Source organism: Zootoca vivipara, chromosome 13 (assembly GCF_963506605.1).
Source record: "Zootoca vivipara chromosome 13, rZooViv1.1, whole genome shotgun sequence".
Lineage (NCBI taxonomy): Eukaryota > Metazoa > Chordata > Lepidosauria > Squamata > Lacertidae > Zootoca > Zootoca vivipara.
This window is the reverse complement of record NC_083288.1, coordinates 46,519,925-46,547,103: the sequence shown is the minus strand read 5'-3', so window position 1 is coordinate 46,547,103 and position 27,179 is coordinate 46,519,925. Positions and strand designations below refer to the sequence as shown.

Below are 27,179 nucleotides of genomic sequence, written 5' to 3'. Positions count from 1 at the left end.
ACAATACCTTCATTTTTATCTTACTGGGGTTTTTTTTGCTTTTATTCTGGGTTTTACAATAGAGGTGGTTACTTTGATTGAATCCACAGTGTTACTCTTTTGAGGAACAGGTAGGTAGCCGTGTTGGTCTGACGTAGTCGAAACAAAATAAAAAAATTCCTTCCAGCAGCACCTTAGAGACCAACTAAGTTTGTCATAGGTATGAGCTTTCGTGTGCATGCACACTTTATCAGATACACTGAAGCAGAAGTCAGATGGTGGGGGGGAGGTATTACTCAGAAGGGTGGAGTGAGTGGATGATTGACAGATTGAGGAAGCTATTCAAACACATACTTGTAAATTTGGATATATATTTTTTACTGTTAAAGTGCTTTGTCATACTAGCATATGGGTGAGGAACCTTCCCAAATTTTGCCCAGCAGGTGCTCCAATTGTCAGGACATCCCTCACAAACCACATCCACTTGTACCACAGTTGACATCGTATGTGACATCAAGTGTAGGACAATGTACCAATGTGTCATTTGCAGAAGAATCAGGATCTTGAAATGAGTTCCCAATTATTAGTTTTCTGGAGAAAAGTTCCCCCAACCATGTAGCTGGGGGTAATGGAGGCACAGTTTTCTTCATGTTGCATTGAAACTGCTACTTAAATTGAGAGCGGAGGAGGAGGAGGCTCATTACATAATGTAATTGAATATTTGCCCCCAAATTTTACATCATTGTGCTGAAGCCTGAGCTTAAAGATAGGGAGCAAATAATGAGTAAGAACTGAACAAGACCATTGTTTTTTATCTTATTGTTTTGATATATATATTCAAAGATTTACTATAGTGGTTATGATGAAGGACTCCAAAGTTTTACACTCTTGTGGGAGAAATTCAGACCCATACTTGGAAGTTTAGATTTATAAAATAAAATAAAATAAATTTCTCTTTTACACACACAGTGATGGGGAACATTCACAATGTTTTTCCTAGCAAGTGTTCCATTGAAATGGGGGTGGCGAACCTTTGACCTTCCACATGTTGCTGAACTGCAACTCCCATCAGACCTAGCAAATATGGCCAATGACCAGGGATAATGGGAGTCATCGTTCAGAAAAATCTGGAGGGCCAAAGGTTCTACATTCATGATTGTGCACATAAGCAAGACACCTGTATCAGGCTGTGATCCGTTACTCCAGAGACATTGTGCAAAACAGATGAAAGACCCCACCGATGAGCATACAAATTAACTCTTCCCTGCAGCCTCCTCTTAACTAATTTCATATTATATTTTATTTATTTTGCAATAACCATCTCAGTCTTTCTGGACAATTCCCCATGGACATATGTGCTGAATTTTATCTCAAGAGGGTTCAACTTTGCTTAGTTTTATTTATTTGTTTATTCATTCATTTATATTGTATATATGTGCTGCCCTTTAACAAAGAGTACTCAGGTAGCACAAACCAGAATAATAACAGTTAAATAATGCAACACTGTCCCATCTCATACCAAATCCTAGGCACTGTTTTGAATTAGATTAAGGATCACCTCTCCTCTAATATATTCTGTTCAAAAATTTAGCAGCAGTTGCATTGTATGGATAAATGTTGACTTTAGGAGCCCACAAAAACTGGAGTTCCGTAGTGGCCTTTTTTTCAAGAGTTGGCTCTCATGCTTTGTGTCCCCAAAGGCACAGGTCTCCTCCTGCTGTTTGCTTACCATGGATAACTTATTCTGTCACAAAAGAGCAGAAGAGACTTGTGGTCAGATGCGGAGGAGTGGGGAGCAAAATTGCTACTCAGAGCCAAAACTCAGATGAAGTAATTATCTCTCCCTGCAATTATCCCAAGTAGTGTAATTAGTTCACCTGGCCAAAAGATCTAAACATTTCTAGGTGGCACCATAAGCAAGCCTGGAAGTTCTTACAAATATTCTCCCTTGGACTCTCTCAACTTGGGAGAGTTGAGAGTAGAGGAAAGAGGCAGGAGGGACTCTGTCGCTTGGATTTCCGACACACACAGCCATTTAATATCATTGGAGAGAACTCAAATTTTGGAAAAAAACCCAGCTAGTATTCAAGGCATTTATTTGCTACCCTTTGATTTTAAAAATAAGTATTGCAAATGCCTTTTCTACGGTTGCCTTGGCAGAGCCAGGCAACATCCACTGCAGGCTGCTTTAGCCAAGCAGCGAGTATGGATGGACACAGGAAAGTTCACATTTAGAGAGAACTAGCCTTGATGCTAGGATGTTGTGGTCATTATCATTGCTGCTTCTCCTAACTCCTGTTGTGTCTAAAGCAGATACTCTCAGGTGTCCCAGAAACGATCCTTTCCCTGTTCCACATGAGTGGTATCATCCAGGTGACCTCCTCATTGGTGGGGTTATTTCTCAGATGTATTATGTTTTCTATGAAGTGGACTTCAAGGAACACCCTTCGCAGAATATGTTTGAGATTCCATAGTAAGGCTGTTGCCCCTTCCTCTCCAATGCACCTTCTGAGCCTCGCCAGTTCACAGACATTCATCTAAACAATTGAGAGGAAGCCCATGTAGGGTCATTCTGCCCCAGGGGTACTCAACTTTCTCAGTCACTTATTTCTAAGTCAACTAATTTTACAGGAAGTAAAAGTGGATTTTGTTCTGCAACAATGACAATTCTTTTTTATTTTGGAAAGCAACATATGGATATGGAGCAAGATATGTTCTCCTGTCTTTCCAGAACACTAACCTCAGGTTACCCAAATCACTGAAACCTGGCTTAGCAACAAAAGTCTAAATGATTCCCCACATGTTCTGGGGACATGTGGCTTGCTTACTGCTGTATAGCTTTACAGAAATAAGAACATGCCTGAGGAGCTTAGTTTAGGGGTTCCCCAACTGTGGCTGCACATCATGTATTTTCTGTTTTATATCTTGTAATTTTATGTTGTGAACCACCCTGAGATCTACAGATGAAGAGCGGTATACTGATTTTAGCAGCAGCAACAACAACAACAATGTTGTCCATAGCATGTCTGTAAAAATGCAAATAAAAATCATACAGCACCTAGCACTAAACATTATTTGGCGATCACTCGTAGCTGAGTAAGATTATCTTCCATGAACACTGTTGAGTCTGTAAGTGACTGTGGAGGCCAATTCTGGATCCACACGTCCTTCCACAGTGGGGACATAGGTTTCTGGGTGGGAGTTGATCATGCTGAGGGTTTGCCAAGTGTGCCTTCCTCTTAGCACATTTCTCCCTTTTGTCCTGAATTCAAGCATCTTCAAAACACATGACACCTTTGGTAAAGGTTGTTCTCCAACTGGAGTTCTCACAGGCCAGTGTTCCCCATTACAGTAGATACAACAAGCAGAAACATCATTAAATGGTCTGCCAAGACCCTCAACAATTATCAAGTGGTCACAGGTAGGGGAATGTGGGGGGGGTGATTGGCTTAGTTCATTCAGCTATCAAGTTCAGAACAGAAAATTTAGCAAAAACTAGGATAGACTATTCAGACTTCATAATAGATGGTGATTGGATCCAAACTAAAACTGCAATCCTATAACTGGGAGTATGATCCATAAAACTCAGAGGATTCACATCCAACAGTGCCTTTGGGGGGGATGCATACCCCTAAACATGTTGTGAATCTAAGTTTGGCCTCAATTTGAGTAGGAAAATGAGATTATCCCTAAACATTTTTTTAATAGAGAAAAGCACTGTCTTCCAAGTAGGATTATATAGGGTAGCACTGAGTGAGTTCAGCTTCCAATCACGACCAACTTGTCTCACTGATTTCAATGGGTTCTCATTTTCAAGAATCATGGTGCATATGCATCTACACAGAAGTAAACCCTACCTCATCCATTGGAACTAATTGAAGAATTCTTAATCTGAAATTGTAAATGATTTTTTTTTTTTTTGCAGTGTAGTGACAAAGTTCTACCAGCACAATCTGGCTTTGGCATTTGCTGTGAATGAAATACATGAAAGCCTCAAGATCTTGCCCAATGTCACACTTGGGTTCCATATCTATGACAGCTACTTTGATGAGAGAATGACATACAGGACCACTCTGGATCTGCTCTTCAAATCACATAGATTTTTCCCCAACTACAAATGTGACATGCAGAAAAATCACATAGCCATCATTGGGGGACTTAGTGCTGATATCTCCTTCCGTATGGCAGAGATCCTTGATCACTACAATATTCCACAGGTAGGATCTATGAATGGGAACATGGGTTCCCCCCCCCACAAATTATGCATTTGCCATTCAAATAAAGATGGAATGTATTGACTGAGACTTAGTCCTGACAAGAATGAATTCCTGTGAGTTTATGTTTCCCTTGTCTGGCTACAAGATGGTCAACCCATGCTGGACGGCATTGCATGCCATCTGAAAAATCAGTGGGTGGTCTTGTTCCAGCATTATATAATATATAGCTTATATATTAGAATTTTGAGAAAACAAAACTGTGGATACAACCCCCAGATAATCCCCTCGAACACAAATACATGCTTTTTATTGTTAAATTGCTTTCCAGTGTGTTATAGGAAGCTGTTCATAAATAAAATAACATCCAAAATTGCATTGTATCAAAACATATATGCAAGGCAAATCACAAAGAAAACTGGGTGTTTTAGAAGAATTGTGCATTAAAATACTAACAAACGCTCACAATGACTTTTTGATATATATTTTTTAAAATAATGCAAACTTGTGTGTAAATTGGGAGAGTTGAATTTAAGATTGGAGAAATGAGGCACAACATTGATGGATTCATCTGTCCCTACTCTGAGGATTAATATTGGCTATCCACCACCGAGGTAGGTAGGGAGCCACAGTCAGATCTATGCGCATGGCCACCATCCAATATTGCCTTGATGTACACAACCCACACACACACTCCACCAAGACACTGCAGAGCCCCTTCTGGGCTTCCCAAAGGCATGTAGTTGGTCACTGTGAGAACTGTATTCTGGACTAGTTGGGCTTTTTCTGATTCAGGTGGCTTCCTCATATTCTTAGGACAGGCATCAAAAAAGTTCTGAGCTCAGATGACCCTGGAAGAAAGCAGGCTTGAAGTCACTGTCCATCGGCTGATTAGTGCCAATTGCAAGCCTGCTGATCAGTGGTGCTTCAAAGCACCAGACAGGGCTCTTTGCAATTCCTGCATACTGCTTTGAAGTCTCATCAACCATCACATGATGGCCATGCCCACCTGTCAGATTTGGCCCAGAAGAAGTAGGAGAGCTCATCTGGCCTACTAGCCAGATAGATTCTCCCACACAGCTGGAACAGTTCATGGATTCAACTGCAGTGAACTTACACATTACTTCATCAAATATTTGTTAAGTCAATAGTATTTTGCAAGGAAACTTCTAATATCTCTCTAAAATATATGCACATTTCCTTTTAGCTCACATATGGCTCCTTTCCTCCAGAGGAGAGTGATGAACGTCAGGTCCCTTTCTTTTACCGTATGGTCCAAAATGAATCTCATCAATATATGGGGATTATCGAGCTTCTTCAGCATTTCAAGTGGACATGGGTTGGGCTCTTTGCTGTGGCTGGTGATATGGGAGAACGTTTCTTGCAGATAGTAGACGCATTGCTCTCACTGAATGGCATCTGTTCAGCATTCACACAAAGAATACCACGAGAAGCTCATTGGGACAAAATGGGTGAAGTTTTGGATAAATTCTCTAGTATTTTTGAGCGTTTTACAGATGATAAAGTCAATGCTTTTATCATCAGTGGAGAGGCTTTGACAATAGCATGGCTCAGAACTGTTATTTTTCTCGGAGATCCATCAAAGAAGGGAAACACAACCTTTGCAAAGGTGTGGATTATGACATCCCAGGTGGATTTTGTTTCAACAAGTGTTCACAGGACCTGGGATTTCCAGCTGTTCCAAGGTGCTATTTCTTTCACAATTCACTCCAAAGATCTTCCAGGATTCGATGAATTTCTTCAGAACACAAGGCCTGGTGTGATACAAGGGGATGGCTTTCTCAAAGACTTCTGGGAGCAAGCATTTGATTGTTCGTTTTCAAACCCCAGTGTGCCTGAAATGCTAGATGGAATGTGTACTGGGGATGAGAAATTTCAGAGCCTTCCTAGGCCTGTGTTTGAAATGGATGTGACTGGTGAGAGTTACAGCATCTACAATGCTGTCTATGCCGCGGCTCATGCTTTGCATGCTATTTACTCATCAAGATCCAAGGACAGAACAACGGTTGGCAGTAAACCTGTTGAATTTCAGGATCTGCAAGCTTGGCAGGTAAATCCTACTCATTTCACCCAGAAATGATGAAATAGCATTGTTCGTCATAAGGTCATTAATTTCATTGGATCTACTCTAAGTATGACTAGTGTTGCACATCGGTCTAAGATTTGCAGATTCACAAATTTCTCTTCTAGATTGAAATTCAACATATATTTATGTTTTCTACCACTGCATGGAGTATTTTGCATCTATTATGTCAAAACAGTTCATTTTTAATGCAGGCACCCCCCTTTTTGGATACGACCAATATGTGCATGATTGCACACATGCACACAGCAGAAAACCCAGAAGTGACCCCGAAACATAATAAAAGATATCACAAAAAGGTGGGACCGGGGCAGAGTGCAGGCTTTTTTCAATTGCAAATGATTTCACAGACGCGCACAATGTCCAAGAATGCACAAATCAGGGATTGCCTGTGTACATAAAAATTATACTCTCAGTCCATTTGTGTTATTTTCCCTTTCAATTAGCTCGACGCAATTCTCCAAGACATCTCATTTAACAATTCAGCTGGTGAAACAGTGTCTTTTAATGATAAAAGGGAAATGGCAAGTGGCTTTGACATTGTGAACACAATCACTTTCCCAAACAACTCCTATCTTAGAGTGAAAATTGGACAGGTCAATCCTGATGCTATTGAAGGGGAGAAAATAACCATTCATGAAGATACAATTGACTGGTACAGAAGCTTTAACCAGGTATGGGATCTTTGGAATTTTGGTGGCACCTTTCATTCTTCAGATGGGTTGTTCAGGTGACAGAAACTACCCATGCACCCTAGCCTAACATAACCATTCAATGAATTTTCTGACTATCTAGCACATTGAAAAAAAAGGAAATGGAACTACTAGGTAGCTCTCTGTTTTTCAACACAAAGCTAAAATGTATTGATGGGCAACCAGATGGCTGTCCCTATTTGTATTGGACATGTTGCATGTCTTGGTTGTTTTGCATGGAAAAGGTTCCAGGCTCAGAATTAATATCTCCAAGAACAGATGGGGAAGATCCAGGTCTGTATAGATGATACTGTATAGTTCGACCAAATGTGGTCTGTTGTGGTATAATTTCAAATGCAGTCAGTTTGTTTTTTGTTTTTTTGCTTGATGACCAGCAATTGGAGAGCATGTGTGAACATTTTACCAGCTAAAACTCCTTTCCTCATTACGGATAGGGGATGCCTCTTTCTGTGTGTAATGAGCACTGCCGTCCTGGTCATCAGAAGAAAAGGAAAGAAGGGGAAAAATTTTGCTGCTATGATTGTACTCCATGCCCAGAAGGAAAGATTTCAAACCAGACAGGTAGGTGATGGAGTACATTACTTATTCATCAGTGATGATTAACAGAGATTGTTGCATCAAATGAATTCACAACTGGAAAATTACAATGCTGATCTGCATTTTTTAATCACACAACCTAACTTGGGAAGATATTAAAATATTTTTCCACTGCCTTCCAGTATCTTCTCAAGATAACATTTGCAAACTAATAATGCTCCAATACTATGTGCATTGATTGGGGAGTAAGTCTCATTGAATGCAACAAGATTTACATTAAGTTATAATTAAAGGACCTTAAAAACACAAAAAATCATATCTAAGGTACATTTGGTTTTAAGACAGTTATGCTGTCAAACAATAATTGAAATAATATTAAAATGCCTTTTATATGACCATTAGTTCACTTGGAATTACAAAATTCAAGTCAATGTGAGAAACAACCACCACATGGAAAGTAAATAATTGCTCATGAGTCACACATGAGCTGGCACTGAAATGTGTTCTGTTTCAATATTTCAGACACAGATGTCTGCTTAAAATGCCAAGAAGATGAGTATCCAAATAAGAACAAAACTGGATGCCTCTCCAAAACTCTGAGCTTTCTTTCTTATGAAGAACCTTTAGGGTTCTGTTTGGCCTCAGTTGCTGTTTCTTTTTCCCTGATCACAGTTTTTGTGCTATCAGCTTTTATTAAGTTCAGAGATACTCCCATCGTCAAAGCCAACAATCGGAACCTCACCTACACCCTGCTCATCTCTCTTCTTCTCTGCTTCCTCTCATCTTTGTTGTTCATCGGTCGACCTGGTAAAGTGACCTGCCTTCTCCGACAGCCAACTTTTGGCACCATCTTCTCATTGGCTGTTTCTTGTGTGTTAGCCAAAACTATCATGGTTTCTCTTGCATTCATAGCTACAATGCCAGGGTCTAGCATGACTAAATGGGTAGGGAAAGGATTGTCTCATTCCATTGTTCTTTCCTGCTCCCTTATTCAAGCAAATATTTGTATCCTGTGGTTGACAACCTCTCCCCCATTCCCTGATCTAGATATGGACTCAGCAGCAGAAGAAACCATTGTGCAATGTAATGAAGGGTCAGTTGTCATGTTTTACTGTGTCCTGGGCTACATGGGCCTCCTGGCCATTGCCAGTTTCATTGTAGCATTTGTAGCCCGAAAATTACCAGACAGTTTCAATGAAGCCAAGTTCATTACCTTCAGCATGTTGCTGTTTTGCAGTGTTTGGTTGTCCTTTGTCCCAACTTACCTGAGCACCAAAGGGAAATACATGGTGATGGTGGAGATCTTCTCCATCTTAGCTTCCAGCGCTGGACTATTGGGCTGCATCTTTGCCCCTAAATGCTATATCATCATACTGAGGCCAGAGCTGAACAACCGAGAGCAACTTATAAGGAGAAGGAATTAATGATACTCTTTGATTTTTCTCTTGTGCTGTCATTATGTAGGAACAGTGTAGGATTTAGGGAAGGGCTATAACTCAGGAGAAATCTGCTTGGCATGTATGGTTTATTGCCTGTCACCTCCTGGTAGGGCTGTGAAAGTCCCCTATCAGAAAACCAAGTTTGCAGATGACACCAAATTGGGAGGGGTGGCTAATACCCCAGAGGACAGGATCACACTTCAAAATGACCTTAACAGATTAGACAACTGGGCCAAAGCAAACAAAATGAATTTTAACAAAGAGAAATGTAAAGTACTACACTTGGGCCAAAAAAATGAAAGGCACAAATACAGGATGGGAGACACCTGGCTTGAGAGCAGTACATGTGAAAAGGATCTAGGAGTCTTGGTAGACCACAAACTTGACATGAGTCAACAGTGTGATGCAGCAGCTAAAAAAGCCAATGCAATTCTGGGCTGGATCAATAGGAGTATAGCATCTAGATCAAGGGAAGTAATAGTACGACTGTCTTCTGCTCTGGTCAGACTTCACCTGGAGTACTGTGTCCAGTTCTGGGCACCACAGTTCAAGAAGGATACTGACAAGCTGGAACGTGTCCAGAAGAGGGCAACCAAAATGGTCAAAGGCCTGGAAATGATGCCTTATGAGGAACGGCTTAGGGAGCTGGGTATGTTTAGCCTGGAGAAGAGAAGGTTAAGGGGTGATATGATAGCCATGTTCAAATATATAAAAGGATGTCATATAGAGGAGGGAGAAAGGTTGTTTTCTGCTGCTCCAGAGAAGTGGACACAGAGCAATGGATTCAAACTACAAGAAAGAAGATTCCACCTCAACGCATGCACACGAAAGCTCATACCAAAATAAAAACTTAGTTGGTCTTTAAGGTGCTACTGAAGGAATTTTTTTTATTTAACTTCCTGACAGTAAGAGCTGTTTGGCAGTGGAATTTGCTACCAAGGAGTGTGGTGGAGTCTCCTTCTTTGGAGGTCTTTAAGCAGAGGCTTAACAGGCATATGGCAAGAATGCTTTGATGGTGTTTCCTGCTTGGCAGGGGGTTGGACTGGATGGCCCTTGTGGTCTCTTCTAACCCTATGATTCTATGATTCTTTGATTCTACAACCTGGAGAATCACTGCCAGCCAGTGTAAAAAATACCAAACTAGATGGAACAATGGTTTGGCTCAGTGTGTCCCCAGTAACGAAGGTATTTTTTATTACCCTAAACACACACGCTCACAAATGTTTAAAGACCAACATGCTCCCCATAGTTTCTGTTGCTCATCCAAGTACCCCTTAGCCACCTCATTAACTGCCAGGGAGAATTCGGAGAAGCAAGTGACAGAAGAGGCAGAGCAGGGGAGACAGAGCATGCGGAAGAGCGGGTGGAGATTAGCCACGAGGAGGAAGGGCTCAGGGATGCTGCAGAGCCCTTCAACCACCCAGAGGTCTGGGAAGGGAGCTCAGACTCTGGAAGAGAGGGGGCTTTCAAATCAGCACAGACAAGGAGGGAAATGAAATGTAAGGGGCAAAGACATCTCGCGCGATTCCCCCGCCTTCTTTGCTGGTGTGGGAATCGAAGGAAGCCACTCCCTGAATCTGACTCATCGGGTTTGGACACATAATTCTGAACTGTAGCTTTTTTTGTACATATGTAATAAAGACTGTAAATATCAAACTGACTGTGCTGGGGTGTTAATGCGAAGTGGAAACACCACATTTACACTCCCTCAGGTAGCTGTCACCACCCCTGAGTCCTTTGATGGATTCTGTTCATTTGAATGAGCCATTTGGGGACGTGACACAGTGTTCTATGACCTTGGAGAAAAAGGCAGATGATTGTATTAATACATAAGAAAGGGCCGCGTACTGACCCGGCCAATTTTAGGCCAATCAGCTTGCTGAATGTTATCGGGAAGATTTACTCAAGGTTTCTGCTCAATAAATTAACGATCTGGATGGAGAGCAATAATATTATCGCAGAGGAACAAGCGGGTTTCCGCCCTGGAAGATCGACAACAGACCAAATTCTAATCCTGAACCATCTGGCCGACAAATATGCTGGCAAAGGCCTAAAAGCCCTCCATGTCGCCTTTATCGACCTTAAGCAGGCCTTTGATCTAATCCCCAGGAACCAGCTATGGACAAAACTGGCAGCGACGTCTATTGACCGCCGCCTCCTTTTGCTGATTATGAATCTGCATACAAATACCTTCCTGAGAATTAGGCTAGATGGCAAGGGGTTAGTCTCTAATCCGGTTGCCACCACTAGAGGGGTAAGACAGGGCTGCTTGCTTGCCCCTGCCCTATTTAATTTCTATATTAACTCACTAGTGGCCCATATGACCAATGCTGCTTTCCACCCGCCAAAATTAGCAGGTAGAGCCTTGAATGTCCTCCTGTATGCGGATGACGCCGCCCTTTTAGCTACCTCCCCCATTGGGTTAAGGAGGATGCTTCGAGCTCTTCATGAATACGTGACCCAACACGAGCTCCATCTTAATTATGCCAAGACCAAAATAATGGTCTTTGCTGCTCGACCAAAACCTAATTTGTGGTCAATTAATGGTATTCCCATAGAGCAGGTTAGTTGCTTCAAATACCTGGGTCAGATAGTTCGATCAAACAGGTCCTTCTTGGCACACAGAGAATATATAGCCGCAAATGCTTCTAAAGCAGCTCTGTTGATTAGATCCCTGTACTCCAAGAAACAGGCACAAACAGTGGATGTTGCCCTGCGACTCTTTAAAATGAAAGTTCTCCCACTACTTTTGGTGGGCATTGCCTTGGGTACGCGTAGGGACTTTGTAAGATTGGAATCCATCCAATCACAATTCCTCAGGGCCATTCTCAGGATCCCCCCTTCTGTTGCGGGTGCGATCATGAGATTGGAGACCGGTTGCCAAGCCTTTACGTATGTGGCCCTGAAAGCGAAATTATGGCTATGGCTCAAACTATGTTTCAGACCGATGGGTTTGGCCCCCCTGATTCTGAGGGATAATTTTAAATCTCCATGGGAAAGGGAAGTGGTAGAGGAAGTGCAAAAGTGCGGTCTGTCCTCCCTTTATATTGAGTCCATGACGTTCAGTCGCGCTAAAGCGATGATCGCTCAGAGATTGGGGGATATCGCCAGACAGGAGGACATAGCCCGCGTGAAATCTGGGATGTTTTTAGGGGAGCAGGTGTATCGGTCTGCACCAGCCCGTTACCTGGCGGATATCCACTACGTGGAATACCGCAGACTACTTACTGCGGCTAGACTGAATGTCCTTGATTCGGCGGTTTTGAGGGGAAGATTTGGAGGAGTCCCATATGGTCAGAGAATGTGCCATTGTGCCTTGGGTGAGGTAGAATCCACAGAACACATTCTACTGAGTTGTCCCTTTTATAATGATTTAAGGCAATATCTTATAGACCCGTATTTATCTCAGTTTAGTTCCCGACCAAGAGAACGGCAGGCAGCATATTTGCTAAACAAGCCCACTGGGAAAATAACCTTCTCAGTGGCTAAATTCCTTTTCCTGGCGCTCAAGTGTCGGAAACGTATAATCGAATGTCTTGATGTGGGTTACCTGTAGGAGGTTTAGTAGTGCGGTCATACCCCATTTATGTATCCCGCTGATGCCCTCAGTTTTATATTTTTATGTATCCCGCTGATGTCTTCAGTTTTATATTTTTTATATTTTATGTATCCTCCTGATGCCTTCAGTTTTATATGTTTATCTTTGTATTGTGAAATGTTTTTGTTCTGACTATCGGTCGAATAAAGTATATTGATTGATTGATTGTTTATCTACTTTTCTTTAGTCTGGCAAAGCAAAATTGCTTCATCCATTCTTCATAGATGAAAAATGGGTTGTTTTTTTTTTTTTTTTTTTAGATTTGGAGGCTGTTGTGATCAGGAGCTTTAAAAATTCACAAGAGGTTCGGAAGATCAGCCCAGGAACTGATAAGGCATTCCATTTTCTCCACAAGTTTCTCCACAAGAGCAATTCTTTCAGATTCTGCACCCATGAGCAGTCAAACTACTGTACATAATGCATTAGTTGCAACTTCTAGGCCAACCTTCTAGCAGATAAAATATGAACTTATGAATAGACATTTGGGTTTATTTACCTCATAAAAGAAGGAAATAAATACCTTTTTAAATGCCAGACAAAGATGCATGTAATCATCTCCTAGTCCCCTGGTATCCCCTTCTTTCTGAACACAGAAGATTTTGTAAGAGCCTTAGTCACTGTGCTACTCATCTTCCATTTCTTGGCTACAATAATATACAGCTGTGTCAGCTGCTGCCACAGAGTTTAGCTCAAGAAACACCTCATTCTTGGAGGTTTTTTTAAAAGTGAGGTTTCTAAAAAGGGAGCCATTCCCAACAACAACAACAACAACAACAACAACTTCTCAACCTTTCTGTAAATCATTTATATCCCCAAATCTAATTCAAGTTGGATTCAGCTTACTTAAATCATGGCAGGAAAGTATGCGGAAAAGTATCCCATACTTTTAAAGTATCCCATACTTTTAAAATCCTCCTGAGACAGAAATATATGGCAGTTCTAGAGTCATATCAGCATGAGATTTTGTACACATTTTTGAAACTCCCTGTATATGTGAAGGTTGTTGGTGCATATACATTTATATATTTGCACTTCACTGTGGTTTACCTTTTCATTGTTTTGATACCATAGGAAGTGGCAGCAACAGCCACAAATAAAATAAAGCAAGAATATGCTTGTAGTGTGTAGTTTTGCAAATCTTTTGATGATGATAAAATGATGATGATATAATATCTGTATAATAAGAGTGGCTGTGGAAACCCAACCAGATGGGTGGGGTATAATTATAATTATTATAATAAATAGAATAAAATAATATAAAATAAAATAAAAGTACCCCGCCCATCTGACTGGGTTGCCCTAGCTACTCTGAAATCACTCATAGATCTGAAAGCCCTTGGTTGAAACAAATAAACAAATAAAATGCTCCAAAAAAGATACTCCCTAAAAAGAGAGAGAGAACCCCCTATGCCCATCGTATGGGAAGCCTTTACAAATGAAAATAATAATACAGCTCTCTCTCTACTTGTGTTTCTTATCAAGTGGTAATCAGAGGTATAGTGCTCTGACATTGGAGGCAGGGCCGTCTCTAGGCCCGGGCTGGGTGGCGCAAGGCGCCAGGGCGCCTGGCCACCAGTGGCGTGGAAGGGGCGTCGAACGGCTGGTGTCTGGGAGCAGCTGCTGCTGGCAGCCCCCCCCCCTGCTGCCACTCTAGGCAGGAGACTTGCTGATTCTGCTTCATGGAGGAAACTCAATGGCCGTGCGCCACCGCCACGTCCCGGAGCGGCCGCTGGAGGGAGGCGCCAAGGAGGGGCCGGTCCAGGGCAGGAGGCCGAGCAGCCCCCTCTGCGCCCAGGCCAGCAAGGTGGTGTGCGCCATCCAGGCTCCGCCATCCTCCGTCTCCACCCTTCAGCCGCGCGCTACTGCCACCATGGGGGGGGCACCGGAGGATTCTTGAATCACGGCGCTGGATACCCTTAAGATGTTACTGATTGGAGGGAGAACATATTGTAGCTAATAGTCTTTGCTAGTCCTATTCTCCACTTCAATGCCTGTTATAAGACAGTGTATTCCATGGCACACGTCTGTCCACCAGACGCCTAAATACTTGTAGTATCTGTTTCCTGAGGTGGCCTAACTCTTCCCAATGGTAGGGCTGGTGCTGACCATACCACCCTGGCCCTGACTGACAGACAGCATGATATTTTCGCAACATGAGCCTTAGTGACACTCACTACTCTCATGTGTAAAAATGTTTGAACATGGTAGAGGGTGGAGAATTCATACATTACAATCCTTCTGCTCTTAAAAGAACTGTCACTGAGGAACATAAGTGAAAAGTGTTCTCCCAAAATGGAAAATTCACATTAGTATTCTAGACAGGAACTACTCAGTGGGAGAGATCAGATTCCATGCATACTCAAGCAAGATACCTAATATCCATATATAACATCAACACAAATGAGCCATGTGTAAATTCATAATTGACTTCCTCAGCCATGTTGGTGGGGATCCCAACAACGAGCTCCCCTTAGGCACTTGCTATCTTATCATCTTATCAATGATAGTGAGAGGACAATTGTAGAATTACATTGTAAGTCATAGAGTTCATCTCCTTTCCTAGCATCAGAATAAAGAAGGAATGAGACACTTTTCTACAACTCCCATATCCCCTCATCATTGACCATGTTGACTAGGGGCTGGTGGATACTGAAATTCAAAATCTCCTGGGTGCAGGGGCTCTTAATGTTATTTGCTCATTGTTGCCATCAGAACCAAAATGCCACTTTATGTCCTACTAAGCAGAAAAATAGGGGAAATGTAACTTGCTTAACCCCACATCAGGAATAATTATCTCCTCTGCAATTATCTGAATCATTGTTATTGCTTCTCCTCATCAAAGCTCCAACAGCTTTGCAGAATAATGACACACCACAAGCAAAAGAGAAACTGGTTAAAATCCATTGACTTCTGCCATTCAGAGCTGGGATCAGGGACAATAATCAGACAGGTGGGGCTCTGTTCATTTCATTGGAGAGTCTTCAAAAAGTGTACCTTAGTTGTCATACAATACATGTTCTATAATACTGTTTGAGTTCATAGAATCATAGAGTTGGAAGAGACCACAAGGGCCATCCAGTCCAACCCCCTGCCAAGCAGGAAACGCCATCAAAGCATTCCTGACATATGCCTGTCAAGCCTATGCTTAAAGACCTCCAAAGAGTTTAGGCTAATACACTTTCTCTTTAGCATGCCTATCAGCAGAGTTGGCTGTTTTCCAGTTTAGCTTGTTTCATTTAGGTTGGTGGCAATGAATGACCACCTGCTAAGCACAGCAACCTCTGCATCTACTGAGAAGCTCTGCCACCAGATGTTGTTTGTGGTGCTGTTGCTGCTTCAGTTGCCGCACATGGCGTGCAAAGCAGAAGCTACCAGGTGCCCTGTAAATGATCCCGTATCTCTTCCTCACGAGTGGTATCAGCCTGGGAACCTCCTCATTGGTGGAGTTGCTTCTCAGATCATGTACCTTTTCCCCCAACTTTCCTTCGACAATCACCCATCTCAGGAGCTGGGCTTGGATACTCCAATGTAAGGAATACTTCTTCTTCTCTTTTCTTCCTATGCCATGTGAGCTGGGGGGGGGGGCATTTTTAATACGAGAATTTTCAGAGATTGTATGCAAACTGAGGTCTGTGCACCTTAGGGTGATGACTTTTTTACAACCTCATTTCTCTGTATCATAATTTGATGAGCTTTCATTAAAGATTAGATAAAATCTTACTTTCAAAGGGATTTGGTAAAAAAAAACCTCATGCACAAAATGATTTTAAAAATTTTATTTATCAGTTTTTTGACCATTTTTTGAAGTCACTGTAAGCAGATATAAAATTGAACCCAAGCTTTAAAGTCACATATATACAACATTATATAGGGTCATCAAACACACAAGGAAGCTTTTTTTAGCTGCGGTAACAGTATAGACGCCGCTAGAGGACGATGTTTTGCTACCTCTCCTGTAGGTTCTCTTCCCAGCATGGCCAGCAGGGTCTGCTGGCTGAGTTTTGAGGTCCCAAAAAGGGGATTTTACCTTGTGCAGGTGTGACATTTGTATACCCTATGTTGCTAAGAACACTCCCCATTGTGGAATGTGGTGTTGTGTCCAAATTTGATACGAAATATATATAGAATTGTTAATAAAATTTTATGAAATGGTAAAACGGCATACAAAAAAATTAAAAACGGTTTGTGCGTAACCTTTTTAAGTATTTCAATGGAATATACATCATTTTAGTCATTAATAGGCCAAAGTTCATCCATTTAAGCTACAGGAAATAATTTTTGAGGGGGGGAAATGAAAAAGTCATCACCCTAGTGCACTTTTCTCAGCTACTAGTGATTTTGTGAGTCTTACACTCTTTAGCTCATTTAAAACATGCCTAGACTTCCTCCTCATAATCAAATAGGTATTATTTTTGAGGGAAGGTGGGATTCAGGATGCAGTTCTTCACTCACTTATCTGAGATAAATACCACTGGACTCAGCGAGCTTTACTTCTACAGAACTGCACTGTTGAGTGTTTTCATAAATTGTACTGAATCTGCCTGCAGCCAGATAAGACTTTAAAGCGGCCCAATAACATTTTAGTTTGTTTGAGAAATTAAAGGCAATGAGAAGAACTTGAAAGCTCATTTCTAGAGGAGTTTGCATTACATGTTAATATGGGGAAGACATATGAGTGAGATACCAAATGTGTAAAAGAGATCCTTATTATAAACGATGGGCAGACATGCAGGCATGATTAGAATTCACAAGGAAGCAAATCCATATGAAGTCTTAAAGGGCTGTGAAGGGTAGGCGCCAAGAGGAGGTGGCAGGACATTGGCCAATGTGGAAGGCGTAGAGAAAAGTTGGTGGAAATTATTCTTGCCAATGAAAAAGGCAATATTAATGGAGTCCAAGTTTTTCAACAAAATAGACTAGTCTAGGGGACCCCAAACTAAGGCCCGGGGGCCGGGTGCGGCCCAATCGCCTTCTAAATCCGGCCTGCGGACGGTCCAGGAATCAGCATGTTTTTACATGAGTAGAATGAGTCCTTTTTATTTAAAATGCATCTCTGGGTTATTTGTGGGGCCTGCCTGGTGTTTTTACATGAGTAGAATGTGTCCTTTTATTTAAAATGCATCTCTGGGTTATTTGTGGGGCATAGGAATTTGTTCATATTTTTTTTCAAAATATAGTCCAGCCCCCCTCAAGGTCTGAGGGACAGTGGACCGGCCCCCTGCTGAAAAAGTTTGCTGACCCCTGGGCTAGTCAGTGAAACTTAGTGAAAGACACTAGCTAATATTAGGACAAATACTATGACTGGCCATAGTTCTTTTTATCATTATGAAAAAGGAAGATATCTCCAAAATCAAATACCTAAAATGACATGAACAAATGACTTGATAGATTAATAGGAATAAAAATAAGGCTACAATAAACTTTTTAAAAACAACAACAACGATTATTTACCCAGGCCCCTTTGCATTAGAGCTTTATCCTGTTCAATCACTAACTACATTTATTGCATTTTTATCTTTATTTGCAGCATTTCGTATTACATTTTATTTACTGCATTTTATATTGTCATTTCTATAAACTGCTTTGTGATTGTTTTGCCAGAAATGTTAGCGATTGCATATATTTTATAAATAAATAAATGAATATTTAATAAAAGACCCGAATAAGTAATAAACATACAAGCAGTCAAAACTGGGCAAATTAACAAGTCAAATAAAGGCATGGATCTAGATTTCATTACTTATTGGGTCCTATATATGACACTTTAATTAATCTCCCCCCCCCCATTGCCCATTAATGAAAATGGGTACAAATGGATGTTCTTTTCTGCTTCGCTCTCTCCACTGATACAATTCTGTGGTTTATTCTCTTCACTTACTCACTGATCACACTTTCTGCTTCTTGGCAGTTCCTATCTGTGGTGATTTGCTCTCTAACATTATAACAATGATATAATCTAATGAGTTGATTAAAAAAATAGTTTGCATTAATTTTAATGGACCAGCATTGTAATCTCCATGGAAATATCATGTGACTCTCTTTGCAGTGTAGTATCAAAGTTCTACCAGCATGTCCTGGCCTTGGCATTTGCTGTAAATGAGATCAACAGAAACATGGAAATCTTGCCAAACATCACACTGGGTTTCCACATCTGTGACAGCTACTACGATGCAAGGATGACCTATCGAACCACTCTGGACCTGCTCTTCAAAGTTCATAAATTTATCCCAAACTATGAATGCCAATCCCCAAAAAATCTTATAGCTGTCATAGGGGGCCTGAGCTCTGATATCTCTTTCCATATGGCAAACATCTTAAACCTCTACAAGATTCCACAGGTAAGAATTGTGTGTAGATAAATGGGGATGTTCACAAACCATTACTAAGTGTGAACTAGGTGGATTTGCATTAAGACAGTAGTGTTGCAGTTCAGAAAGACAGGTAGTTATGATTGATTTATTAAGAAAATATTTTGGGATGTTTTAAAAAACAAAATCCAAATTTATCCAAGACAGGTGGTAGGGAAAGGGATCATGAGGTATAGACTAGGGTAAATTGTATTATGTCCTCCTGGAGAGTTCTTGTCTTGGCTTCTAATATTAACCTGCATATTTAAATCATGCTTTTGTCAACCTCGCCCAATACTCATTGCTTGAAAATACATTCACATATACAGTCATACATCGGTTTAAGTACGCCTCGGTTTGAGTATTTTCAGTTTAAATACTCTGTGGACCTGTCTGGAATGGATTAATCCACTTTCCATTACTTTCAATAGGAAAGTTCACTTCAGGTTAAGTACTCTTCAGGTTAAGTACGGACTTCCGGAACCAATTACACTCATACCTCGGGTTAAGTACGCTTCAGGTTGAGTACTCCATGGACCCATCTGGAACAGATTAATCCACTTTCTATTACTTTCAATGGGAAAGTTCACTTCAGGTTAAGTACGCTTCAGTTTAAGTACTCCACGGACCGTCTGGAACAGATTAATCCACTTTCCATTACTTTCAATGGGAAAGTTTGCTTCAGGTTAAATACGTTTCAGGTTAAGTACAGACTTCCGGAACCAATTGTGTTTGTATACCGAGGGACCACTGTACTAAAGAATTCCTACTAACCCATCCCTAAAATATTTGTGCATTTCTTTTTCAGCTTACCTATGGGTCCTTTGCCCCAGAAAGTACCGGAACAAGGCAGGTTGCTTCATTTTACCGCATGGCCCCCAATGAAGCCGGTCAGTATATGGGGATTATCCGTGTGCTACAGAGTTTTAGATGGACATGGGTTGGCCTGCTTGCTGTGGGTGATGACAGCGGAGACCATTTCTTGCAGACGATGGAGCCACTGCTTTCTCAGAATGGCATCTGTTCAGCCTTCACCCAAAGAATCCCCAACCAAGGTCGCTTCCTTTCCCTTGATGAACTGATTGATATGACCTCCGAAATTTATTTGCCTTTTTTGGATAGCAAGGTCAGAACATTTGTTGTCTATGGAGAAAGTATGATCATCCTGTGGTTAAGTGCCTTAGTGGCCCTGGAAGATCCTGGATATAGGGAAAACACATACATTGGAAAGGTGTGGATTATGACAACCCAGATTGATTTTGCAGTAACAGGCCAAATAACACGTAGTAATTTTCAAATATTCCAGGGCAGTATTTCCTTCACAATTCACTCAAATCAATGTCTGGGGTTCCGGGGATATATTCGAAATATACAGCCTTGCAAGACACAAGATAATGGTTTTTCCCGAGCCTTCTGGCAGCAAGCCTTTGACTGTTCATTGCCAAACCCCAGTGTGCCAATGGATGTGGATGGCATATGTACTGGAGAGGAAAAGGTGGAGAATCTCCCTGAGTCTATCTTTGAAATGCAGATGACTGGCCACAGCTACAGCGTTTATAATGCAGTCTATGCAGTGGCGCATGCTTTGCACAGCATGGGCTCATCCAGGTCCAATCTCAGAGCGATGGCACAGGGGGAAAGGCTTCAAGATATTCAGACTTGGCAGGTAGTCTTAACTACAAAATGGCTATTGTTGTGAATATATTAATGCAAATTGAAACAACTGTATCATCCACTGGTAGATTTGGTACACTTGGTTGTATTCAAGTCAAACTAAGCTCTACACAGAGCTGACTCCTTAAAATTAATGAATGTAAGTTTCTCATGTCACATAATCTCAATGAGTTGTCTCTGAATATGACTAACACTGGATACAACTTCTCAACTACAAAGAAGTTGGAGTGATGGTGTGTGTTTTGGGGGAACCTTATTTCCCCATATATGTGAAGCCTGAAAAAGGTAAGTGTGGCAAAACCACATTGGAAATAAGACAAAGGAACAGAGCTCTTGACCAGCAAGTAGCCTGAGAGAGAGAAGGAAAAGAATGAATCTCCCCCCTTCCTCTCCAGGCCATTTTTATTATAATTAAGGTGACACCAAGATTCAAATGCTCCAATAAAATTCTAGTACAGTGAATAATTAACAGCGACTATCCTGAAATCCTACCCCCTTCTCACATTCCCCTGATTAACACTACAAAGCATGTGAATAGGAGCAGAAGCAGGAAATTGTAAAAGCAGTAAACACACACAGAAACCTGTGAAAGATAGTAGATCTACATCAAAGGCACTTTGGGAGGATGTTTGCCAGAGAGGAATGCAGAATGCCCTTTTGGTCAAAGACACCAAATGTTTTACAACCAGGCAGGAAACAAATGGCAACAGATGCCTGTTTCTTGAAACCCAGACTGAAACGTGCTTGCCAGGTAGAGGATCATGGAGTGTGCATACATTCCACAGGATATACACCAAGAAGCCACACATTCCATAACCCAGGCAGGAGTAGTCTGTTCAGGTGGAGCCACCAGCTCAAGAACATTCCCCTCAAACCGCACATAAAGTTATGAATGCATGATTCCCAATATAATCCCTGAGATGCAGTCACTTACATGATCCCTACAGGTAAGTTGTATTTTTCTAGTCTTCTACCACTACTAGATATGAGAATTTCCCTAAGATTGTTTTGTTTGTTTGTTTGTTTTTGAGAATGGTTTGTAAATCTTGGCATGGAAACAGTTGAGTTCCCCGTGTGTCTTTTTCCCTTTTCCATTAGATCCACTCATTTCTCCAAGGCATTTCATTTAACAACTCAGCTGGAGAAACGGTGTCCTTGACTAATCATAGGGAGATGGGAGGTGGATTTGACATTGTGAACATGATCACGTTTCCGAACATCTCCTTCCTTAGGGTGAAAATTGGAATGGTTTATCCCAAGGCTCCTGAAGGAAAAGAAATTGCTCTCAATGCAGATATAATTGTGTGGCATGAAAGTTTCAATCAGGTCTGAATTCTATAATATTTGTTGGTGCTGCTACCTTTTCTGAATGGGTGATCTGGGACTGGAAATGTAATTTGCTGCATTCTGTCAGAGTCAGTCTGTTGCAGAGATGGGGGAATCTTTGGTTCTCTAGTAGTTGCTGTCCTTCAACTCCCATCTTCCCTGACAGAGATGTAGACTATGGCTGATTAAAGCTGTAATTCAACAACATCTGGAAGGCTACTGGTTCCTCTTACTTGGTCTACTGTAATGAAATCAGTATCACACGTAAATCACATATGTAATGTTCAAGTGTTAGGTTTATATATTCCTCATAACAGGTGAAAACAATTTAAAGTTTTCTGTGCAAAAAGGCAGATTCTTACCAGGATAGCAAAATCAACTTTGATCAGTAGTAGGACTGTATGGCACTTTTTGATGATCACTGTTTGGGAGTTTGCAAGCTTCTCATAGGAATCTGGTTGGCTACCATGAGAACAGGAAACTGGACTATATGGGCCTTTAGATTGATTCAGCAAGGCTCCCTTCCCCTGCTCTGGTACCCACAATTTTCCTCCATTAAAAAGAATCTCTGCCATCATCAGAAAATATTCTGTTTGAACATGTCCTGCATAATGCCATTTCTCTAAAACTTTTATTTATTTATTATATTTCATAAAAGTCATACACCTCTTGATTATAAAAAAAAACCAACTGGTTTACAAAAGACAAAACAGTAAAATCAAGGGCAGGGGGGAATACAACCCTACTTTAAAACATACAAAAGTTAAAATACTAAAACAGATTATAGTTCAATCTTGGTACAGTTACACCAATATGAGCAATTGTTTCTTCGTAGATCATCTGTTGAACAGCACCAACAACAGATTAAATTTCACTTTTCCTTTAAAAATTTCATGTTTATGGTAAGGTTTGTCCGATTTCCGTGTGTAATGAGTACTGCAATGCTGGGTATCAGAAGAAAAAGAAGGAAGGCGAGAAGTTCTGCTGCTATGACTGTGTTCCATGCCCAGAAGGCAAGATTTCCAACCGAAAGGGTAGGTGACACAATGCAATGGATACTCCATTGCAGAACAAAACCAGGAGACCCGTTAAGAAGTATTAACTCTTGTAGCATAAATGTATCTTTATGATGGAAAATCTAGGGAATGGGGTCTCTTTAAACACAATAATTTTTTAATGGAGTTTATCCATGCATTCATCTACAAGTCAGCAAGTGATATCAAAGGTGGGAGACATTTTCAGGCTAAGAATCATTTTAGAGAGCTGTTGAATACTATATTCAGTAGCATGTGGGACTAAACTGAAATGGCGCTAGTGGTCAGACACACAACCCTATTTTCCATAGGCATATATTCAGTAGTGGCTGGTGAGATGGAGCTAATCTGAGACACTACACTGGACCAAACTCATCAGGTTTTGCCCCTCACCTCCTCATCTCAGTTAGAGACAGTGATCTGTTGTGTTGGTGTGCTAGGAGAGCAATAGTGTCCCACCTACACTGCCTCACTGATCTCTACTACATTTGCCTGCCGGGGTACCAAGACATCCCCCCAATAACTCACACTTCACACAATATTTTAAGTTTAAGGTTTTTGGCATTAATTTGGCCACAACTTTATTTAAATACAACTGAACGTGAGTGGTTGATTAGGCATTGGTTCTTGCCATCTGTCCCCCGCCTGGGACAGATCTGACTCCCACTAGCCTAGTAGGGGAGCCAGTAGGTAAGCACCCTATGGGAGAGATCGGGGCAGGGACCCACGCCCTTGACCTCATCCCTCAGATGCTCCCCGAGGCTCATGCCTGACCCTGGCCCCTAACGGGGATAAACGGACAAACATGTAGAGCCCCAGGATTCCTTTAAAGGAATACCCCTAAAGGCAGCAGCAACCATGAGGGGCAGGCCCAACCAAAATCCGTACCCCTCCACCATCCAATTTGAACCAATGCCTAACCGCCCACATTACAAGTTGTGACTTATTGCAGCGTAGTAGGCAAAAACCACCTGGCACCAGCCAATCAGCCAAGTGGCAAAATTCCTACCAAGCCCCTGATCCAAAACAGGCGACCTCATGAGAGGCAAAGCAAGGTCAATGCAAGAGCGTCTAAAATTAGAGGAGGGCGGGCGGGAGATTTGTTGTGAGCAGCAAAAGTGGAACTGAGAGCTGCTCACTAAGCATATATAGGGGTTAAGGCTGTCAGTCAATCATTTGCTACATGCAAAATTCTGCAGCAACAGCACACCCACCAATCACACATGTAGCCATCCAAACTGACCCGCCTCTCCAACCCTGGGATGTCTTGTTAAACCTTCCGCAACCCATGTTCTCCTCTAGGGGGAGAACCTGCTTTATGTAACAGTGCCAGAAGTGGTTTAGTCATGCTGGCCACATGATCTGGGAAGTTGTCTATGGACAAACGCCTGCTCCCTTGGCCTGAAAGTGAGATTAGTGCTGCAACCCCATAGTTGCCTTTTGACTGGACTTAGCCCTCCAGGGTTCTTTACCATTTTTACCTAGATTTATGTAACTGATAGTAACTCAATTCAAGCTTTTCCTTCCATTTATTTCCAATTACTTTTTAATCAACAAATGCCCCCCCCTTATCTTAACTGAAATATGACACCGCTCTCTTTATTTCTCTCTTTCATATATTGACCTAGACATGAATGACTGCTTCAAGTGCCCAGAGGATCAATACCCTAGCAAGGACAGAGATGGGTGTATTGCCAAAATGATAACTTTCCTGTCTTATGAAGAACCTTTAGGGATTGGCTTAGTCTTGGTTGCAGTTATCTTTTCCATAAGCACAGCACTGGTGCTAGTAATCTTTGTTAAACACAAAGATACCCCCATTGTCAAAGCAAACAACCGGGACCTCACATTTATTCTACTCATTTCTCTCCTCCTCTGTTTCCTCTGTTCATTGCAATTTCTTGGACAACCAAGGAAGGTGACTTGCGCTCTCCGTCAATCTGCATTTGGTATCATTTTCTCAGTGGCTGTGTCTTGTGTGTTGGCGAAAACCATCACTGTGGTTTTAGCTTTTCAGGCCACCAGGCCAGGTTCCAGCATAAGAAAGTGGGTAGGGAAAAGACTGAACAACTCCATTGTCCTTTCCTCCTCCTTTATTGAAGCTAGTATTTGTATGGTGTGGTTAGGGACCTCTCCTCCTTTTCCAGATTTCGACATGCATTCACTCAGTGGAGAAATTGTAGCAGAATGCAGTGAAGGCTCTGTCACCATGTTTTATCTTGTCCTGAGCTACATAGGTCTCCTGGCCATCATCAGCTTCACCGTGGCGTTCCTGGCCAGGAAGTTGCCAGATACTTTTAATGAAGCCAAGTTCATCACCTTCAGCATGCTGGTGTTTTGCAGTGTTTGGTTGTCCTTTGTCCCAGCATATGTGAGCACCAAGGGGAAATATATGGTGGCTGTGGAGATCTTCTCCATTTTGGCCTCCAGTGCTGGACTACTGGTTTGTATCTTTGCCCCCAAATGCTACATCATTATTCTGAGGCCTGAGCTGAACTGTAGGGAACATATCACAAAAAGACTGTAAGAATCTAAAGATGGTGTGGAACACCCTCCAATGTGTTACCCTCCCTGCTGTATCACTGCTGACAAGGACCCAGCAACATGTACATAGGAGTAGAAATGGCAGAAGACTTCAGTTTAGTTTGCATTGATTATTTATTTAATAAAATGTATAAGTGGCTCAATTGTAAATAATAATAATAATCCTCAAAGAGGTTTACAAAGAGGTGTGGTTTTTTTTAAAAAAAACTATTTAACATTTAAAGGTGAACCAGCATAATACAGTGGTACCTTGGGTTACAAACACCTTGTGTTACAAACACCTCGGGTTACAGACTCCGCTAACCTGGAAGTAGTACCTTGGGTTAAGAAGTTTACCTCAGGATGAGAACAGAAATTGTGTCCTAGTGGCACAGTGGCAGCAGGAGGCCCCATTAGTTAAAGTGGTATCACAGGTGAAGAATGGTTTCAGGTAAAGAACGGACCTCCGGAACAAATTAAGTTTGTAACCAGAGGTATGTGATCAAAAACAGACATCCTTCAAAATTTGCACTTCTTCCAAGTGCATATAATAGTGAAAATAACATGAAAACATGCATTATATTAGGGGAAATTACTTTTCAATAATACGTATATTAGGATAAATTCACAATAAAATAATAATGGATTTCCATGGGGAGGTGTGTGTGTGTGTGTGTGTGTGTGTGTGTGTGTGTGTGTGTCTATGTAATAATCACATTTCAACTGATGTGGAAATGTGTAGAAACTGAGATAAATGACAAATATGACTGTGGCGTGAGCCCTATGCCGCTAGTGCTGAGAGTGAAAGACTTAATTGTTTAACCAATAATAACCCAGGGGGCGGAGTCAGTTATGTAGCAGGGCCCCAAATGACCCCAATTAAGGTGATAATGTAAATCCCTATAAATCCTGGAATATGCTTATAATAGTGAATTATGGTAACCTGTTGCTTTAAGAAACTGATGATTTAGCAAGATGCCGTTCTTTTACCAGAACAGAAGGTCAGCTAACACGCAAATCACAAAGATATAATTCATAAGCTAGAACACAAATTGTTACATGGTACATGTAACACAGGTTCCCAACACGCATATTATCTGACAATGTAATGTATTATTGAGAATCAAAGGCCTAGCTAGCAATCCTTGGCCTAGTTAGCAATGCTTATTGCGCATGCGTATTAGATTAGGTAATGATATACGTATTAAATATGAAATGAGATCATGATGAATATTAAAATATTAAATGATGTAATGCTCTATGTGATTGGTTAAATCAAAATCCTTTGTCTGAAATGTTATAAATTCCTGCCCGACCTTTGGGCGGAGTTGCAGTTTTGCGAAAAGATTCGACTGTAACCTTATTGCTTTGCAATAAACAAAATGGACTCCTAATTCCTCTTGTCTCTGAGTTTTATTGGCTAATGCAGAAGATAAGCCATTTTTTGGCTTACAAGAGTTAGGCTATAAAACAAGCCGGGGGGGGGGATTCAGGGTTAGTTCAGTTGAGAGTTCAGTTGGGGAGTTGAACTGAGGGGTTGAGTTGAGACGAGGAAGTCTGTGGGTTGGTTAGAGTGTGTGAGATAAAACAAATCTGAGTCAGAAACAGTTAGCATCTGAGAGGAACAGCAACCTATGAGTTTCAAGTGGAAACTGGGAGGAGGTTGATTTGGATTGTGAACAAGAGTGAGG

General features: G+C 41.4%; 2 protein-coding genes across 2 annotated transcripts; both read left to right on the top strand.

Moving 5' to 3' along the window:
• The first annotated feature begins 5,463 nt into the window (after positions 1–5,463).
• On the top strand, positions 5,464–8,971 carry LOC118078081 (vomeronasal type-2 receptor 26-like). Its single transcript, XM_035101810.2, has 4 exons — positions 5,464–6,264; positions 6,744–6,971; positions 7,445–7,571; positions 8,070–8,971. The coding sequence occupies exons 1-4, from the start codon at positions 5,464–5,466 to the stop codon at positions 8,969–8,971; spliced, it is 2,058 nt and encodes a 685-aa protein (XP_034957701.2).
• Positions 8,972–15,933: 6,962 nt separating this feature from the next.
• LOC118078080 (vomeronasal type-2 receptor 26-like) lies at positions 15,934–25,492 on the top strand. Its single transcript, XM_035101809.2, has 5 exons — positions 15,934–16,112; positions 18,631–18,922; positions 21,704–21,931; positions 22,839–22,965; positions 24,594–25,492. Exons 1-5 carry the CDS (start codon positions 15,934–15,936, stop codon positions 25,490–25,492), a joined length of 1,725 nt encoding a protein of 574 aa, XP_034957700.2.
• The last annotated feature ends 1,687 nt before the right edge of the window (positions 25,493–27,179 follow it).

Bases quoted from the DNA above. Each gene is read 5' to 3' on its own strand.
- LOC118078081 (XM_035101810.2), top strand. From the start codon at position 5,464: ATGGTCCAAAATGAATCTCATCAATATATGGGGATTATCGAGCTTCTT. The intron at 6,265-6,743 runs GTAAATCCTACT...CCTTTCAATTAG, and splicing joins AGGATCTGCAAGCTTGGCAG to CTCGACGCAATTCTCCAAGA. The intron at 6,972-7,444 runs GTATGGGATCTT...CATTACGGATAG, and splicing joins GGTACAGAAGCTTTAACCAG to GGGATGCCTCTTTCTGTGTG.
- LOC118078080 (XM_035101809.2), top strand. From the start codon at position 15,934: ATGGCGTGCAAAGCAGAAGCTACCAGGTGCCCTGTAAATGATCCCGTA. The intron at 16,113-18,630 runs GTAAGGAATACT...CTCTCTTTGCAG, and splicing joins CTGGGCTTGGATACTCCAAT to TGTAGTATCAAAGTTCTACC. The intron at 22,966-24,593 runs GTAGGTGACACA...ATATTGACCTAG, and splicing joins CAAGATTTCCAACCGAAAGG to ACATGAATGACTGCTTCAAG.